Source organism: Pollachius pollachius, assembly GCF_949987615.1.
Source record: "Pollachius pollachius genome assembly, chromosome: 17".
Classification (NCBI taxonomy): domain Eukaryota; kingdom Metazoa; phylum Chordata; class Actinopteri; order Gadiformes; family Gadidae; genus Pollachius; species Pollachius pollachius.
In genome coordinates, this window is record NC_136950.1 from 12,497,696 (window position 1) to 12,516,317 (window position 18,622).

The 18,622-nt window shown below is 48.5% G+C and overlaps 2 protein-coding genes across 2 annotated transcripts in view; both read right to left on the reverse strand.

Annotated features, from left to right (window-relative positions):
• Window positions 1-12,787, reverse strand: part of cfap44 (cilia and flagella associated protein 44) — a gene marked incomplete at both ends in the record, with an annotated part of 17,675 nt that extends 4,888 nt beyond the window's left edge. Inside the window, 26 exons of the mRNA XM_079755009.1 lie at window positions 211-414; window positions 818-1,067; window positions 1,378-1,619; window positions 1,960-2,137; window positions 2,515-2,671; window positions 2,928-3,139; window positions 3,656-3,783; window positions 4,046-4,208; window positions 4,819-4,874; window positions 5,034-5,319; window positions 6,644-6,792; window positions 6,884-7,102; window positions 7,513-7,665; window positions 7,796-7,906; window positions 8,174-8,374; window positions 8,733-8,827; window positions 8,933-9,032; window positions 9,273-9,320; window positions 9,440-9,595; window positions 9,800-9,964; window positions 10,327-10,441; window positions 10,596-10,812; window positions 11,295-11,397; window positions 11,779-11,941; window positions 12,234-12,390; window positions 12,727-12,787. Of these exons, the coding sequence (XP_079611135.1) occupies window positions 211-414; window positions 818-1,067; window positions 1,378-1,619; window positions 1,960-2,137; window positions 2,515-2,671; window positions 2,928-3,139; window positions 3,656-3,783; window positions 4,046-4,208; window positions 4,819-4,874; window positions 5,034-5,319; window positions 6,644-6,792; window positions 6,884-7,102; window positions 7,513-7,665; window positions 7,796-7,906; window positions 8,174-8,374; window positions 8,733-8,827; window positions 8,933-9,032; window positions 9,273-9,320; window positions 9,440-9,595; window positions 9,800-9,964; window positions 10,327-10,441; window positions 10,596-10,812; window positions 11,295-11,397; window positions 11,779-11,941; window positions 12,234-12,390; window positions 12,727-12,787 (4,089 nt within the window). The remainder of the gene's footprint in view (window positions 1-210; window positions 415-817; window positions 1,068-1,377; window positions 1,620-1,959; window positions 2,138-2,514; window positions 2,672-2,927; window positions 3,140-3,655; window positions 3,784-4,045; window positions 4,209-4,818; window positions 4,875-5,033; window positions 5,320-6,643; window positions 6,793-6,883; window positions 7,103-7,512; window positions 7,666-7,795; window positions 7,907-8,173; window positions 8,375-8,732; window positions 8,828-8,932; window positions 9,033-9,272; window positions 9,321-9,439; window positions 9,596-9,799; window positions 9,965-10,326; window positions 10,442-10,595; window positions 10,813-11,294; window positions 11,398-11,778; window positions 11,942-12,233; window positions 12,391-12,726) is intronic.
• Window positions 12,788-14,642: 1,855 nt separating this feature from the next.
• On the reverse strand, window positions 14,643-18,379 carry LOC307088936 (metalloreductase STEAP2-like; the record flags this gene model as incomplete). Its single annotated transcript, XM_079755010.1, has 5 exons — window positions 14,643-14,948; window positions 15,077-15,241; window positions 15,840-16,367; window positions 17,170-17,336; window positions 17,947-18,379. 5 exons carry the CDS (start codon window positions 18,377-18,379, stop codon window positions 14,643-14,645), a joined length of 1,599 nt encoding a protein of 532 aa, XP_079611136.1.
• Window positions 18,380-18,622: the final 243 nt, after the last annotated feature.

Consider the following 18,622-nt stretch of genomic DNA (forward strand, 5'->3'; position numbering starts at 1 on the left):
CCTCACAGTCACATAGCAGCAACAACAATCACGATGATAAAACTAAAACAGTGAGAACAAGAAATGAAGTGATATAAAGGGTAACGTGTGTGTGGCTCGTTGCCTCACATACATGCGGTGGATCCCGTACTGGAAGACCAACCCCCAGTGCCAGCCCCCCTGCCCCCCCTACAGACACACACACACACACACACAGCGGCCACTCCGTACCATGACGCCCCTCTCGTCGTCCCTGTGCGCCTGCAGCCTCCCCTGCAGCGGGCTCTGGCTGTCCTCAAAGTCCTGCAGCAGCAGCAGCTCCTGGAAGAGCGTGACGTGCTGCAGGTCGGCCCGCTTCACCTGGCAGTCCAGCTCCAGCTTCTGGTGGCGCAGCAGGCGCAGCTCGCCGTCGAACCCGGCCCTGGCCTCAGCCATCTGGGAACAAGGGGACGGGGGAAATGGAGTATTTTATTCGGTTGAAGGGACAGAGGAGAAAGAGCTTCCCCCAGGTAGAATGTATCCAAAATTAATATTTCTCCCTGAAATGTTGTATGTTGATCATCTTTAGTCCTTGGTATTAGTGTGTCTTAATCTTTATTTACATTTTTTTTTAAAACCTAAATGTTAGACGACATATATGTAAAAGCAGTTTTTACGTATATGAATATATGTATAGATTTTATTTGGCATAATATCTATACATATACATATATACTCATCACCCTTGCAATAACAATCAAGAAAACTACTTTGCAATAGCCAAGCTCTAACCATCTTCCGTCTTAATGGAACGTCGACAACAGCATTGGGTCTAGACTCTAGAACAATATATCTTTACCTGCTCCAGAAGGCAGTCTTGCTCGTACATCAACCGGATCTCCTGCTCCATCCTCAACTCCTTCTCAAGCTCCGTTGCGACCGGCGTTGCCGATGGCATTGGAAAATCGTTGCTCTTGACCGCCGAGTAGGGAGTTCCATCCTCTTCCTCAGCTTCGTCCTCCTCTTCCCCCTCCTCTCCTCCCAGCGTCTCTTGCTCCAGCTGTTCTAGAAGAGTCTGACCTTTCCCTTCCTGTGTCTGATTGGTGGGCCTGGTGAAAATTAAGGATTTTCATAACGTATCTTAAACGTACAATTAATCTGTTTCACCAAAAACTGAAATCAGCCTCTGCAACATCAACTCTGTTTCTTAGCGAAAAAAACCCAAAAGTTAGGTTGTTGACATCACTGGTCAGCGATTTGCATTCCCGATCGGTCCCATTCAAACCAGTAATGTCAATGGTCTTAGTACACTGTACACTTGTCTTTATTTATTTGGTTTCACAAAATAGCGAACCGTTAGCTGAAACCGTTAGCTGAAACCGTTAGCTGAAACCGAGTGGTTAGCGGTTCCCCACTCACCCGTCAGCTCGCAGGGCTGCGTAGCGCTCCAGGGTGGCGCGGCTGTACTGCAGCCGTCTCTCCGGCACCTCCTCCGGGCGCAGGACAAGCGGGGCCGGCACAGGGTGGACCAAGTGCGGCGGCAGCTGCTGCCCGACCCGCTGTAGCCGCCGGTACCACCGGCGCTGTCGGGACACCAGGCGCACTTTGGCATCCCGCAGAGCCACGACGCGAGCGTTCATCTCCGTCTTCTTGGCGTAGACCTGGGAGGGAAGATGGGTGGATGGATGGAAAATGCATAAAACTGATTTTCTTGTGTTGTCATTGCACAGTACCGGGAAACTGAGTAATAGAAGGAAAAATGCAAATAAAATCGTTTTTTATAATAATTTATGATAAATGCTATTATTGGTTGAAATGTTCAGCCTGCCAGCACGGACTGCAAATGAAGGTCACCTTATTTGCAGCTGTAGTCTTGCTAACTAGAATCTGATTCACAGTAAAGATTGATTTAGCATTGTGTATGGAAGAGGTGAGTCCTAGTACTGATCATAGAACTGAATGAGCCAACAAGGTGCAACAGTAAGATGCTCCTGTTGCTACCTGTCCTTCCAGCGCCACCAGTTGGGCCCTCTTCTTATCGGCGCTAGTCCTCAGGTGCTCAGGCACGCTGTAGTCCTTGTCCGTCTTCAGTTTGAAGTCTCCCATGTTCTCTACGGCCTGCTGGATGGCAAGCACGTCAGCAGGGTCCTCGCAGTTCTCATCCGGCTTGGCGGCATAACTGAAAGAGATATGATAAGAAGGGACCGTTTCAAACAACATAACTCAGGGAACCTCATTCATTTCTTTTTCCCAACATTACTGTATCATTTGATCTTTAAGGGAATCTCAGTTATTTTGTTGTCCCAACAATACTGTATCAGTTGATCTTTAATAAGATTCACGTTAAAGGGGAACCGTCCCCCTCAGCTAGTTGATTCTATAAGAGAGTAACTGCTTCACAACCGTGTCGTGAGAAATCGCGGCCAGCCACGTCAATTACATTCCCACGAGGAGATAAAGGAAAAAGGGACATTGGCTTCTTTTGACCACTTTTTTCTCTTCCCCTTCTAACTCTAGCAGCCGATATGGGTGTAGCGGTCACGATGCAAAGCTCACAGTTCGGCCCACTTCTTCTTCCAGGTATCGATCTGCGCCTGGGCTCGCTCAGCCTTCTCGGCCGCACGCTGGAGCCTCTCTGCCTGCATGCCGGCCACCTTAGGGCCCCCAAGAGTCCCCGTTGAGAGGTGGGCGGCGTGCTGTCTCTCTCCGGCCGCTGTCGGGACACAAACCCACTCTGCGTTATTCCAAGCACAGCTTTTTGTCCGGAGGTTGATATTGAACGATTAATTTTACTGATACAAGTATAAAGATGACTCTAGCATATAACAGTATGAGTTAAAGCAGAAGTACACTCGCCGTTGTGAGAGTACATGTATCGGGTGGAATGGGTTCATCCGTCTACATCTACATCTATAAATATGTTGATATCGATAGATGTAGGTATAGATATAAATAGATATACATATCACCGTCTTTCCTGCCGCCGTCCTTCCCCGGCTCCATCCTGGACCCCCGGCGGCCCTGCGTGCCGGGCTGTCCCGGGCCGTCCCAGGCCCCCCCGGCGCCAGAGGCCCCGTGCCCTCTGACCTCAACCTGGGCCGGCAGGCGGTATGTGCTGACGCGGTGCTCGCTGTCCACGGCTGACACCGTTATGGTGTCCCACGACACTGCGTCCCGGAATCTACCAGGGTGGCGGTGCAGAGAAGGGAGGAAGTCAACAGGAACACCATTAGTTAACAAGAGCACCATTCCTAGATCATTACTAGACCATGAGATAACTGTTAATTCAATGTTAATTATGAATCATTAATGGTTAAATAACGCGCATGTCTTGTAAAGTGTGCATTCATTCACTTCATAAATTAGCAATTTTAGGTTTGCTGTCCTATAAAATGTGTGTGGGGTACAGAGGTGTGTGTTGTGCATGTGTGTGTGATAATAGAGTTGTGTGTTGTGCATGTGTGTGTGATTATAGAGGTGTGTGTTGTGCATGTGTGTGTGATTATAGAGGTGTGTGTTGTGTTTGTGTGTGTGATAATAGAGGTGTGTGTTGTGCATGTGTGCGTGATTATAGAGTTGTGTGTTGTGTATGTGTGTGATAATAGAGGTGTGTCATGTGTATGTGTGTGTGATTCTAGAGGTGAGTGTTGTGTATGTGTGTGTGACTATAGAGTTGTGTGTTGTGTGTGTGGGTCACCGTTGCTGCAGTTTCTCCAGGGCGATGGTGTTGCGCTCCTGCTCCCAGGCCAGCTCCCTCCGGGTGGCCACCACCCGCTCCTCCGTCTCCCTCGCCATCGCATCGCACATCTGCCTCTCCTCAAACTCCTGAACGCACACACACACACACACATAAACACGCGCACACACACAGACACACACACTGCATATTATTTGATGTTATATTTCTGCTTAATCTGTTCGTTAAGTGGTTTTGATTTTATCATTCCATCACTCTTTGAGTCCACAAGAACTGAGGTGCTGGTGATGTCATCACAGTGATGTCATCACATGACGAGGATGATGATGATAATATAATCAGGGATCAAAGCCCAACGAGGTGGGAGTCGGTAGCTGTGTGTGTGTGTACCGTGCGGGGCAGGCGGACGCGCTCCGGCAGGCCGTCGTTCAGCCTCAGCAGCTCCCTGAAGCGTTTCCTCAGCAGGGCCATCTCCCCACGCCGCTCCGTCTTGCTGGCCTCCGCCTGCTGCTTCACCCGGTCCAACTCCAGCCGCTGCTTAGCCGTCTCAATGCTGAGAGAGAGACAGAGAGAGAGAGAGAGAGAGAGAGAGAGAGAGAGAGAGAGAGAGAGAGAGAGAGAGAGAGAGAGAGAGAGAGAGAGAGAGAGAGAGGAAGGGAGAGAGAGGGAGAGAGACAGAGAGAGAGAGAGAGAGAGACAGAGAGAGACAGAGAGAGAGAGAGGGAGACAGAGAGAGAGAGAGGGAGAGAGAGAGAGAGAGAGAGAGAGAGAGACAGAGAGAGAGACAGAGAGAGAGAGAGGGCTAGAGAGAGAGAGAGAGAGAGAGAGAGAGAGGGAGAGAGAGAGAGAGCGAGGAAGAGAGAGAGAGAGAGAGGAAGAGAGAGAGAGAGGGAGAGAGACAGAGAAAGAGAGAGAGACAGAGAGAGAGACAGAAAGAGAGAGACAGAGAGAGACAGAGAGAGAGAGACAGAGAGAGACAGAGAGAGAGAGAGACAGAGAGAGAGAGTTGTGGAAATGACAGAGAACTCTAATTTAGACAAACTTTGATTTTGTGGTGACATCATCGGTTCTTGTGAGAGAGAGAAGGATGGGGAGAAAGAGGGCAGGAGATAATAAGACTGGAAACTATCTGCCTATCTAGTGACAGTGAATGAACGCCTCACCTGTATGCCGCTGCATCCTCAATGTCTACCGCCTGTCCCTCCATCTCGACACCCTCCTGTCACAAAGTCGGGGGGGAAGTTATATATATATATATATATAAATTATATATATTTATATACACATATACATAGAGTCACATTTTGATTGATGGGTGAGGTGGAAGAGAAGAGTGTGTGTGTGTGTGTGTGTGTGTGTGGAGGGGGTTGGGTAGTACCCTGGGCGAGGGCACTTTGGCCCTGGGACTCCCTCTCCCGGGCGGGCTGTGCTCCCGGGGGACGGGCACGCTGAGGGAGAAGATGTTGCCGTCCTCGCCCGCCGTCAGCACGTAGCGGCTGTCGTGGCTGAAGCGGGCGTGCCGCAGGTGGCCGTACTGGTTGTCGTGGAGACTGAGGGCCCAGTAGGCCCCAAAGGAGGACAGGCTCCGCTGGTCCGCGGGGCCCAGCGGGTACGCCCGCAGGACCCCCGAGTGCATCCCACACAGCATCAGCTGCTGGTCTTCGCTGGGAGGTGGGGGGGAGGGAGGTGAGAGAGAAGGGAGGGAGGTAGCAGAGGGGAGGGAGAGAGGATGGAGGGAGGGGGGAGAGAAGGGTGAGCGGTGGGAGGAGGAGGCAGAGAGGAGGGAGGGAGAGAGGATGGAGGGGGGAGAGAGAAGGGTGAGAGGTGGGAGGAGGCAGAGAGGAGGAAGGGGGAGGGAGAGAGGATGGAGGGAGGGGGAGAGAAGGGTGAGAGGTGGGGGGAGGAGGCAGAGAGGAGGGAGGGGGGAGGGAGAGAGGATGGAGGGGGGGGAGGCAGAGAGGAGAGAGAGAAGGGTGAGAGGAGGGAGAGAGGAGGGAGGGGGGGAGAGAGGATGGTGGGAGAGAGGATGGAAAGAGGAGGGAGAGAGGAGGGAGAGAAGAGTTAGAGGTGGGAGAGAGAAGGGGGTGACAGAGGGCTGGAGAGAAGAGGGAGAGAGGAGGGGGAAGGCAGAGGGGAGGGAGAGAGGAGGGAGAGAGAGGGGGAGGGAGAAAGGAGGGAGAGAGAGGGGGAGGGAGAGAAGGGTGACAGAGGAGGGAGAGAGGGGTGAGAGGTGGGAAAGAGGATGGAAAGAGGAGGGAGAGAGGAGGTAGAGAGGAAGAGGGGAGGGGGAGGCACAGGGGAGGGAGAGAGGAGGGCGGTGAAGTGTGTCGGTGCTTGAAGAGTGCATTTATATATAATGGTATAAAAAGTTAAGTTAGATTGTATAGAAGAGCAACTTCTGGACTTCATCCTTTTTTCCGCATTGATTTTTCTATTAATGTTTTCCCTGATAATATCCTTCTTCTATTGCTCCTTATTCCTCTGTTTAAAAGTTCAGGAGACGCTGTCAAATCTAAGTTGATGTAGGCCTGGGATTGAGGATTGTTTGGAATCAAATTTTGATAAATTGCAAATTAAACATGGCTTCTGTACGATAATATATAATCCATGAAACATTAGGGGTAAGAGACAAGAGTGAATACTGTGATCTCCCAGGGTTTATAAGTTGGTTATTTGCCTTTCAATCACTGTTCTAGTATTCCTAAAAACCAAACTAACACATACAAAGAAAAAAAATTGCTACAATGATTGTGATCAGGGGCGAATCCACGGAGCACACTGGGGTGGCACTTGCCCCCCATAAATGTGACTGACCACCATGAGGCTACTAAATCCTAAAGCATGTAAATGCTTAACTTCTTTTTTATATTTTTACTTGCAAAACATTCACTGCACCACTTTGCAAAGGCTTTGTGTTCAAGCCCCCTTCTCAACAAGTCTGGCCACAACACTGACTGTGAGAGAGCCGGGCAAGCTGGGTTTGGCTACCTGAAGGACACGGTGTGGATGGGGTCGCCGTCTGCATTGTGGACCGCCAGGAATGCGAAGGGCTCGTCCTGGGGCTCGTCCTTGGGGTCCCGGTCTTGGTCCTCCTCAGAGAACCTGCAGTGGTACAGGAAGCCTGAGTCGTAGCCCCCCTGGAAGAATGAGTTTTCGGTTTATTAAGGTCCGTTCTTTCAGCCCTACTCTCCATCGGTGTTCAAGGGGCGACCCTGCGATGCAGCCTACCATGGACAACCAGAACATGCCAGGCTCAGAGCGGAAGCCACAGAACAAAGGACTAGGGGGTTCAGGGATGAAGATAGAAGGTAGGTCGCCTTCGTCCTCCTCCTCCTCCTTCTCCTGCAGCTCCTCCTCTGTGGGCTCTAGGCCCTGCTCCTTCGCGCTCTTCCTCTTGATCCTCCTCGCTTCCTTAATAACTTGGCGACGGGCCACTTCTTCTTCCCTCTGAAGATCACAAACACACACACACACACACACACACAAACACACACACACACACACACACACAAACACACACACACACACACACACACATTCATACTCTTTTCTCGTTACTTGTTGTGTCGTTTCCCTTGTGTTTTGCATTGCTACTTCACTTTGATTCGATTCAGGTCTGCATTATTCCACCAGTTAACAAAAGAACACATCACAAAGAACACAGATGCACATAAACACAAACCGCAACACATGAGACGTCGGGACTGAGTTTGTGGAGGGCATTGATGTGCAAAGGGCACAACGCTCTTCCCAAACTGAGCTTCCGTCTAGATCAGTGCCCTGTATCCGCGGCCAGCCGGAAGGAGGATGACGATTGTCTGTAGAGGCACGTCTAGTGAGGTGATGGAGAAAAGCACCTTAATGCGAGACTTGATGCTCCTGAAGTGGAAGGTTCTGGTGGGTAGCCCAGACAGCTGGTACGTCTTAGCGCTATTCTGGTCCACAGCCTCGGGAGGCTGCACCTCCACCACATGGCCACTTCGACAGAACACCAGGAGAGTACTCTTGCACTGAGGACGAAAATACACAGAAAAAACCCCATGATAGAGACCTAGCATGAAGCACACCCCAGAAGAGTCTGGACCTTTGAGGTTATCTGAAGGTTGTTAGGGGGGGGGGAAACATCGTCAGATGACGTACGTCAGAGTACGGGGACCACTCCAGTCCCTGGACCGGTCCCGGGACATTGATGAGACCAATGGGCTTGTACTCCTCCCCAACGGCGAAGAAGAACACAGTGCCTTCGGCGCTCTGCAGACAAACACAGACAGGTCCAAAGAAAGACAGTCTTTATACGCCAATAAAGCTCCATCAGCTGTCAACACTGACACGGACGTAGCAAGCAAATTTTGATGCTGGTTGTCTGACAGTGGTCACCCATAGATGTGAAGAAAGATTGATGCATCGTTTGCATTGTATATATTTATGTTTACTGTGTTAAAATGAAATGAGGACCTGGTGAACTAAACTGAACAGAACGGCTGGGTTTCTATTCACACTGCACCCCAATGGCCTCACCCCTGTGGCCAGCACCTCCCCGTTGCGCTCGTACGCGATGGCGGTCACAGGTGCATTGTGGGGCTTCAGGGCCTGTTTGAGACGTAGCTCCGCGTCCCCGCTGCCCGCCAGTGCGTGCACCCCCTGGGGGTCTAACAGCTCCAGCAGCCGCACAACCCCGTCCTGGAAGCCCGTCACAAGCAAGCCGCCTTTCTCGTTCACCTGCTCACAGTGAAGACACACCAGCATGCATGCACACGCGCACATGCACGCGCAAAGAGCTTGTGGTCAACACACACACTGTGTAGGGTCGTCTTCTGCGTTTCTTACTACATACTATGATGGAAGAATGACCACCGTACAAAGTGTTGAGGCAGTACGTGCATTTGTTGCATGCGGTTTGTTATATGAATTGCATGCACACACACACACACAAAAACACACACACACACACACACACACACACATACACACACACACACACACACACACACACACACACACACACACACACACACACACACACACAGACGTTTACACAAACAAACACACACAGACACACACACAGACACAAGCATACCAAAGATGGAGCCCAGATGAGTGCAGTCCCGCCTTGTTTGAATTGGCTGCAGGTCAGTTCAGTTTTGGACAAAAAGTCAAAAACCTTAACAGAGCCTGCGGAAGAGATGATAGCATATGTACGTCATTCTTCATTATTGTGTGTGTGTGTGTGTGTGTGTGTGTGTGTGTGTGTGTGTGTCGTAGAGCTACTACACTCACAGTCCAGAGCGGTAGTGGCCATCAGGTGACTTGCCCTGGAGACATCCATTCCCTGGATGACCCCAGCATGACAGGTAAACAGACACGTGGGCTCCTCAGACTTCAGACACAAAACACACATGGAAGAGAAATATTGTACTTCACAGGGGTACCATGGATGACTTTTTCCACACAATGGTCATGATGGCGTCAGCTCTGCTGCAATTAAACTGAGCGTTATGGTTTCATCATCATCATCATCATCATCATCATCATCATCATCATCATCATCATCACCAGATGACTAATTTCCACCTGTGATTACAGAGAGGAAAATATGATAAATTGGCAGCTCACTCACAATATTGGAGAAGGAGAGATCCAGTCTCCAAACTCCCCCATTAGAGTCCTAGAATGTGAAAATAATTCGAGAGATAACATTGCCATTGACAGTTTTCAGACAAAAGGAACTTTTTTGCATGTGCAGTTAGCCATTGATAGAGTGTCGGGTGACCTTTGCCCTCTGACCTGTGCAAACCAGATGGAAGAGTCTGGCATGGAGCTCTTGACCAGGGAGCACAGGCTGGCATCGCCCCCGATCCGGAGCTCGTTCATGGGCTCCATCTCAAACAGGCCGCTGTCGTTGCTTGCGTTGGCGGTGTTGATGATCTCAAAGTCCCACGTCTACAGCCACAAGGCAGGAACACCATTTGTATGGAATGTGTTTCAATAACTTCCCATACACCCAAGCACTTTTCATTTGTAATTTGACTATCATTTGAGCAAAACACTAACTGCTCCAAATATAAAGTAAAAGTATGATATTTTCATGATGGCCATATATAGTCACTATTATTGTGAAAGGACCTGCAAAAGAATGCAGCCTACCCTGATAGCTCCATCCGCTCCTATGGACATGAGCTCGCCCTTGTCCAGGGAAAACTGCTGGATGGTCCCTGCGTGGCATGTTTTCTTATTCTTGCGACAGACCTCCACCTTGATCAGACCCCCGTCCCACACCAGCATGTTGCCCCACTTTGAGCCCGACACCACCTGCCAGACACAGAGCATTAACATAAGGACGGGTATCTTAATCCATAAGGCCGTCATGGGCTCTATTCACCGAGCTGCTACCTTGGATTGTAAACCCCCTGATATTTGGGAGAGGGTCCCCAACCCAGCTAGCGTTTCGAACGAACTGACCTAAGATGGCTGCTCTGTTAAGAAGGCCCGTAGTACAAATTTAAAAGAGAAATAATGGATGACAGGAAAGCCCTAAACTCCTTCGAAAAAATATATTTTGTTGTTTGTCCATCAATTCATTACAATGATGCAAAGCTAAAGATCATTACTGCTTAACAACATTTTTGTCTTATTTTGGCTATAAGAAATGGAAGCTGCTCACACACACACACCTTTCCATCAGGTAGTTCCACATAGCATTCAATGTCAGTGAGGGATGTCTTCCCAAACATTCCCAGAAGCCCTTGCAGCTTGAGGCCAGTAAACGTGCTGGCCATTTTCCAAAATCTATTTGAACAAAGAATCACATACAGCAGAACAAATATTTTTGGAATGAAGTATCTCCAATAAACAACATACAAATATGTACTGTGCATATATGCATGTGCACAATGTCTCTATTACTATATGCTAATATGCACAGACTATCATCGCCACTTGCTTGATGTGTCCAGATCCTGAGGTGGTCATATGTGCTGGGTTTTCTGGCGAGAAGGTCACTCTGTAGACCTCCTGGGAGAAGGCCTTGCAGCGCAACACCACCTGCTCATGTTTCCAGTCCCAAAGGGTGAGCATGTAGTCGGGTGCACTGCCTATACTGGCCAGCAGGGAGCCGTCAGGGCTGAAATCCACGTAACTGTACGCTAGAGCTGTACCACCTGAAACACACAAAGAAGCTCATTATAACTCGGCATGACGTGACGGTGCCTAAATATTATAGTTTGAACCTAGAAAAATAGTCCTGGCCATGTTTTAAGTATACTTACTCTTAAAATGTAATTTCATATTTAACCCTTGAAAAATTATAAAGATTTTAGTTTGTTCAAAGAAATCCATTGTAGAAAATTATTTATTGAAATATTGTTTGAATAGTGTTAAAAAATCGAATTGGATATCTACAATCTGTATTTGTCTGTATTTATCTACATGCAGACCTTTAGAATATATAAAGAGGATCGAAAACACAGCTCAAATCATGAGAGTAAATTTACCTTATTAATGCAAGATGGGAAATTAGGGATCAGGCCATAACAATATTAGCTTATCCATTGAAACATAACTCCAGTCTCGTGAAACGTATAGTAAACAATACATATAATATTGATACAGCAGCAGCTGTGATTCGCTTGGCCTACTGTACCTCGGAGGATGCGGTAGGGCTGTAGTGAGGGATATTCGTAGACCACGATGAAAGGCTGGTGGCCCTTCTCCGCCACAGCAAAGTATTCTTTGCTGGGGTGGGACTATGGTGGAACACATAAACAAATACACACCTTAACAGAACAGATATACTTCATTATTCAAACATCCCTAAATGCAGAAATGTCAATTCAGAAAAGTAAAAGCCCTGCCTATATTAATTCTATATTGTGCAATATAAAGTTTTGTCTTCAGCACACGTTGGATATAACGTATGTGCTTCTGTGTTCTATTGGAGTTTTGCATTCAGCACACTTTGCATATAAATATGAATTTAACGTCTGCTAACTGAGATGTTCCATGATGTTTGCATTCTGACCTATCAAACACCTTCGAGAAGATTTAGACGGTGGTACCGATTGGACACCAATTGGGTATGACACAGCCCACCAACAAGTGCAAGTTCCTTTAAGGCTGCACCTCACCATGATGGCGCCGATCCCTCCGCCGCTACACGAGCGAAGGTAGTGCTGCTGCTTAGTGGAAATGTCCAGCATAACCAGGACGTTCCCCGCGATGAAGGCCAGGGTGCTCTCGTCCAGCAGCTGTAGGTTGGCTCTGCGTCCACAGTCATATCCGAACGAGTGACTTCACACATGATTTAAGGATCCAGGCTCAGTTATAGATCTGGCATCAAAATGTAAGAGGCTGAATTGTTAAAGGTGACATATTATACCACCAGGGGTGATTAGCCGTTACAAGACGTTTTGAAAATCTGCCTCTTCTGACATCACAAGTTGGCATGTCCACCTAGATGTATGCTGGTGATCGATTTTCAAAATGGCTTGTCACGGCTAATCCCACTCACACCTGGTGGTAAAATATGTCAACTTTATAGGTACTGTTCGGACAGGCTGAGTATCAACGTCTGGAAGGATACGAGAGGTTTAGTAGATTCTCAGGAATGTCTGAGTCTGGCGTTGCAAAGGGTTTGGAGTAGAGTTCATCGTACTGGTAGTACATGTCGACAGGAAGCTTGGTGGCCACATCCTCCTCGTTCTCCGGCTGCTCTGGCGAGACCCCATTACTCTCAGCATCTATAGAGGGGAGTGGAGACGGGGGAAGGTCTGCATTACCAGGACTAGAAATAACTTTTATTGTGAAGAGTTTGACACCAGGCCTTGATGTTTGAACTGTATTATCCGTATATATCTTTAACTGTATATAGTGACCAAAGCACTAAGGATAACTTTTCATGCAATAAACGTAAGTTACGTTGTCAATGTCGTGGTGAGATGGCGACATTGTGTTAGATGGTGCACTGCATTCAAACGTTAATTGAATGTCCAGCCTGACGATAACATGTGATACAAAGAAATCTCACATTTTAACAGAAAACACGATGCTTTTTTTTTTTGTTTAAGGTTAATTACCTTGTTGTGCTCTGGGTAAAACATTTGTTTGGGTCTGGGTTAAGCCATCGTCCGAGGCCATCTTTGTTTGACTCGTTGCCCAGCAACCGTAACGGTCCTAACACACGTGCTAGTTTACAACAACCATGGACCTACCGATATTAAAGAACCACAACCCTAACCCTAACCCTTTGTCGTTTTGTTTTCAATTAGTTTATATGTGTTATATAATTAGTTCCGACCAAGTAATTTGATTGGACAAGAGGCATACCATGAGTGTTGATATAGAATATAACAGCACTGGGACTTTTAGTCTACACATTATTCAACGATTCATTAAGACTAATCTATCATTGTCCATTTTGGAGTGGCTGAATGACTCTTTAGTCATTGAACTAGTGAGCACAATAGGAAAAGTCAGCCTGTACCTTAGAATAATCTTCCAATGCGTTTTGCATGACTTCTGCGACCCTCACGGTTAGAACGCGTGGTGGGATCCAGAGTACCAGAAGGCCAACAGCTCCTCCTGGAGGCCGGGAAGGAGAGAAAAGGGGGCCGTCAGGAGCACATCGCTCTCATTTAACAGTTAAGTGTTAAAGTAGCAGGATAATGGGTTGATTGTAAATTAATAAACAACGGAGATTGTTTTCCACAACTCTTTTAAGTTGGCATTTAATACTTTGAATCAACAAAATAGTTGGAAATAACAAGAAACACGTACGCCAATAAGCCAAACAATCTTTCTCTTGCTCAGCCCCTTTCTCTCAAAAATAATTAAAGCCTTTGGTCATAATATCAATAACAACATAAAGGTGTGCAAAAGACAAGTGCATACACAGTGTTCTCAAAGAAAAATCCTGCACAATTGGAAATATTTCAATTTTTTTGTGTAAACCAAATAATAAAATAAAACTATTCATTAAAATAGAAATAGCCCTGTTATTGATCTTAAGTGAGGACTACCAAATCCCTATTATGCTTATCAAATAAATTAAATTAAAACATGACATAAAAGCAAAGAATGTCTCTTTCTCAACAGGTGTGTTGTTAAAATATCTATTACAATTGATTTATCTTAACAGATTGTTTCTTTGAAAGACAATTAGTACACTTAGTACATTTGTTCAAGGGAAACCAAACTAACACTTTTTGTTTACATCAGGTTTTGATGTTTGACATTCAACATTGCAACAAGGTCTTCAGTAGACCACATCTAAATAAGATAACAGAGCGAGAACCTTTACACCAAATGTTGAATAATTCCACTTAAAACATTAAAACAAAGTCATGCCACTGGGGTTTATTTTGGCATTCAGATGGTGGGCTTTCTTATTGATATCGTTTTCTATTGTCTCCTCTATATCAGCATTTAAAAAAACAAAGAGTCAAATTCTTGGTCACAGCTATGGGATCACACAGTGCTGATGACGACAAATACAGACACAATCGTCACAAAGGACAGAAACAAACAAAGAAAGGCAAATTGTTGCACTATGCTGGATCCATGTTTCCATTAGTCTACTTTGTTTTTCTCTGTTAATACTTAAGCCCAATGTGCTTGTGCGCCTGATTTTGCAATAAAACATAAATTATTTTTTAACACGTCGTCCATTCTCAATAGTGCAAAGGTACTCATATCAATACAGTACTAAATACAAATTCATTACTTAATACTCAAATGGAAGGCCCTTGCCATCATAACCCTGGATGAAGGCATCGCTAACTAATGAAGAAGGCATTGGTAAGACAGGTGTTATCTATGGCACAGTGTTTGTGGGAAGGGAGACTTAGGGATCCTCATTATTGCAATAAAAAAAAGAAGAAACAAACCATAGCCTTCATTCCCCTTCCAAACAGGCAAGTCACGACAGCAGGTCAAAAAAGCAACGTGGACGGTCCAAACATGGCACTTTGAAGATCGGGTTCTCCGGTTTGGATCACATGATGGTGACCCTCTCGGGGGACACCTGCAGGGCCGAGGGGCCCGCGGAGGGGGGCCGGGTCCAGAGCGAGCGGGCGGCCCGACCGTTCTCGCAGCCGCGGCGGATGCGGTGGAGCTTGCAGGCCACGCAGGGGAGCAGCAGCAGCGCCTTCCCCAGGATGACGCACACCGGCAGGGCCAGCGCCACCACAAAGTTAGGGGGCAGGTAGAAGTGGTAGGCGTCCTCCTCGAAGGCCCGCTTCCAGCCAAACAGCAGGCCGTGGAAGGTGGCGATGAGCAACGCGATGTAGCCCAGCGTGGACTGCAGGGGAGGAAGTTTCATTCGTCACGCTTTCCCTTTCGTCCTTTCGGGCATGTGGTCATGTGTCATCTATGTGTCATCGTTGTTTATTTGAATGGCCGCTTATTTGTTCCCTCCGAGTGCTGTACCTGAATGAAGCTGAACTCCCGCCAGTTGAGGGCGCTGTTGACGGATGGGATGGAGGTGATGGCCAGGAGGGAGAGGAGCCCCAGGCTCATGATCCCGAAGGAGAGGTACATCTCCACTCTCCACACCTCCTCCTCGTTCCAGGAGTTCTCCACATTGGCGTGGACCTGCAGACCACACGGCGAGAGGAAGAGGGCAGGGAGGCATTAGCAAACACTGACAGGTCAAATCAGGTCCATACTATTGGTCTTCTACAGACCCGTTTTAAGATTTGACCACACCACTGAAAGAGTTCAATGAAGCAAAATCAAAGCAATTTAGGTAAGACATCAGATGTTTATGCCTGTTTTTTTTTCAATATTTTTGTAAAAGTTTAAAATAATCAGATGAAATGCTTGCATTCCTTATGGATAAAATATATTTTTTTCAGGATTTGTGGACACTGCCACAACCTAACCAAAACAGGTGTGAGAAAGAGTCTAGGACATTAGCTCTTGCTGTTTGTTTTCTGGAAGTACTGTTCCTGCTTTATTGGCTGTGATTGGTGTCTTGCTTGTCAATGAAGACCCCCCCCCCCCCCAGACTAATGCGGAAGTAACACATAAACAAAGGGTTCAGAAGAGGATTTAAACATTGGATTGAGGCCAGTTTGCTGACACAGGTCTTCCCCCAAAAGATAAGGACTATGCTTGAGTACGATGACGGCAGCATCCAAGCAAAACACCCACACACACAGACACACAAAATAACGCACACGGCTCCAACCTGCTGGTAGGCCATGTTGAGCAGCAGGTAGCGCTCCGACCTCCTCAGGGGCAGACAGAGGCTGTAGAGGACGTGCACGCCGGCCAGAAAGAAGGCCAGCAGGCCCAGCTGCCGGCGGCACTGCAGCCAGCCCTCCAGCCAGCGGGGGAAGCGGCGGTACTTGGTGCCGTGGTACAGCTGATGGCCGGCGGCCAGCTGGCCCGCCAGGTAGACCAGCGCCAGCAGGGTGATGGCCACGGCAGGCAGCGTGCGGTTTACCATCTCCACAGGAATCTTGTAGAAGTCGCTCTGGCCACGCTTGGAGTACGGGTGGACGATGTCTCGGGCGAAGGAGTAGGCGAAGAAGAAGATGGAGAGGGCCACCGAGGACAGCACGGGGCCCCTCCAGGCTGGGAAGAGCCGCACGGGGATGTTTTCGATGTCCCGCGCCGACGACAGCGGCCCCATGTCCACGGGCTGGAAGTGCAGCCGCCGGGCCAGCTCCATCACATGCTGCCGGGCCTCCGGGGAGTCGCTGCAGATGAACACCTGGCAGGGGGAACAAGAAGAGGACCAGGCCTGGTGGGTCACACACGTTGTCATGGTGACGCTGCATCAGGTGTACCGGGCTGCCCTGAGCCCTTGACCCAATATTCACCTCAAGAATCCTGAGCCGAAATGAAGGCGATGCAACAATGCAAAAAAAAATGCATTGTTAAAACTGCACCCTATTGGCTTGAGTTGTAGGTTTATTTTTATAGTTTCCCCACGGTATAAAGCTATGGATTAAACAATATAAAGAGACAAATTCCATGTGTTTTGGATTGACAAGTTGTGCATAGGCGTGTTTTATTCCTGAGAAACTTTCTAGTTCTGATATGTTTGACTGGACAGATTAGCTGCACTAGAAACATTATACAGTGCAGGGGTTAATATGGTTTTACCTTTGATAAGTAATCTGGCAGTGAAACCCGTGAGTCAGTCTGCAGCTCACGAGTCAGGGGCTGCTGTATCATTTAAACCATGCATAAATTAAAAAGGAATTAAACTCTCTAGAGATAGGAAAATGTGGGCAGCTCCGTCGACTACTTCTGCCCAAGCTCAGACGATCCTCATCTGTTCGGTAGACCTTCGGTACAGCACGCTGCTCTGGATGACAGTATCCAGATATACATATCTTCAAGACCTTTCCCTAGAGTAGGGCGCAAACCAACCCCCCATTGGAGTCACACTGCCCTATTTGGCCCGTGCATCAAAACAAATACAACACACAAAGTGCCATTGGTGGTGAGTGCATCAGTCTAACCGCAGTACAATCACCAGTGAGAGTCTGAGCTGGTTATTGGCGCACCTGCCTGCTGGCGTCCTTGGGGCAGATCTGCTGCATGGCCCAGGCCGAGATGACGTTGAAGCCCTTCACCACCACCGCCTGGGGCAGCAGCGAGGCAAGGTACTCTGCGTTGGACTCTGGGTACTGGTTCACCCGGCGATTGTTACTCACATCCACCAAAATCTTCCCTGGTGGACGGCATGGGAAAGCGTTCCAACATGTTAGCTGGCAGAGCATGGATGGAGCATCACTGCAATGAGACCTGCGATTGTTTCCAGATACGTAATTATTTATATTGTTTGTACGGGTATGGCTTCAATATACTGTAGCGGATACGATTAGGGGGGCCAACCCTCCCGACTAGATTTGATTCACGAATGCCGACGGGGTCGGCATTCGTGAATCAAATCTAGGAGATTTGTGACGATCGTTATGAAAGAAATTATTAATAAACATATGTCATCGATCAAATAATGTGCAACATTGTTATTATGCATGAGCACTGTGCATGCCTTTCCCAAAAGGCACGTTTGAGCATTCGGTGAGCTGTAATAGTGAATGGGCCTATGCGCTGCATAGGCCCATACGACTCCCGTAGGAACCAGTTCCTTTATTATTATTATGGCATGTGTTGTGTGTCTATATCCTTCTATCATCCTTTCTTTCTTCCTCCCTTATTTCCTTCCTTACCTCCATCCCTACTCCCTCAACTCAATCCCTCCTTCCCTCCCTCCCCTCCCATCCCTCCCAGTCCCTCCCCTCCCTCCCTCCATCCACTCCCTCCCTCCCCTCCCTCACCTTCCAGCAGGTGCTTGAGGTCCCAGAGCACGGGGTAGTGCTCCCGGCGGATGGCGAGGAAGACGAGGGGGGCCTTGGCCACCGCGTCCTCGTGGTGCGTCACGTCCACCACGTGGGGGAAGAGGTGGGCGGCGCGCTGGGGCTGCCGGCTGCCCACCACCACGTGGTAGCCCCCCCGCAGCAGCCTGGTGGTCAGGCACTTTGAGAAGTCGCCCGTGCCCAGGACGGCCACCGATGGCTGGGCCGTGTCCTCCGTGGGGGAGGCGGAGTAACCGGGGTTGTCCCGGGCGCCGTTTTTCAAGCCGTTGGAGGAGGAGGGGAAGGACGGCGGGTGGAGTTGGCGTTGGAGGTGAGTGGAGGAGGAGGAGGAGCAGGCTGAGCTGGTGGTGGCGAACATGGGGCTGACGCCGTCCATCATGGAGATAGAATCCATGGCGCGCTCCTCTCTATCGCTCTCTCTCGGCTGAGGAGTGAACACTTGGACGGTACCTCTAGGGAAATAAAAAGAGGTTAGAGTTTTGCCACACAACCAGGTTACAGCCTCACTTCTAGAGGACACTTTTTTTCGCAACAGGGAAGGGGGTGGGTCAGAGGGTCAAGGTTTAAGGGTCAAGGTTCACCACTGATAAACACTATATCAAAATCAGTGGCGCAAATAAAACTATGCGTTTATTAT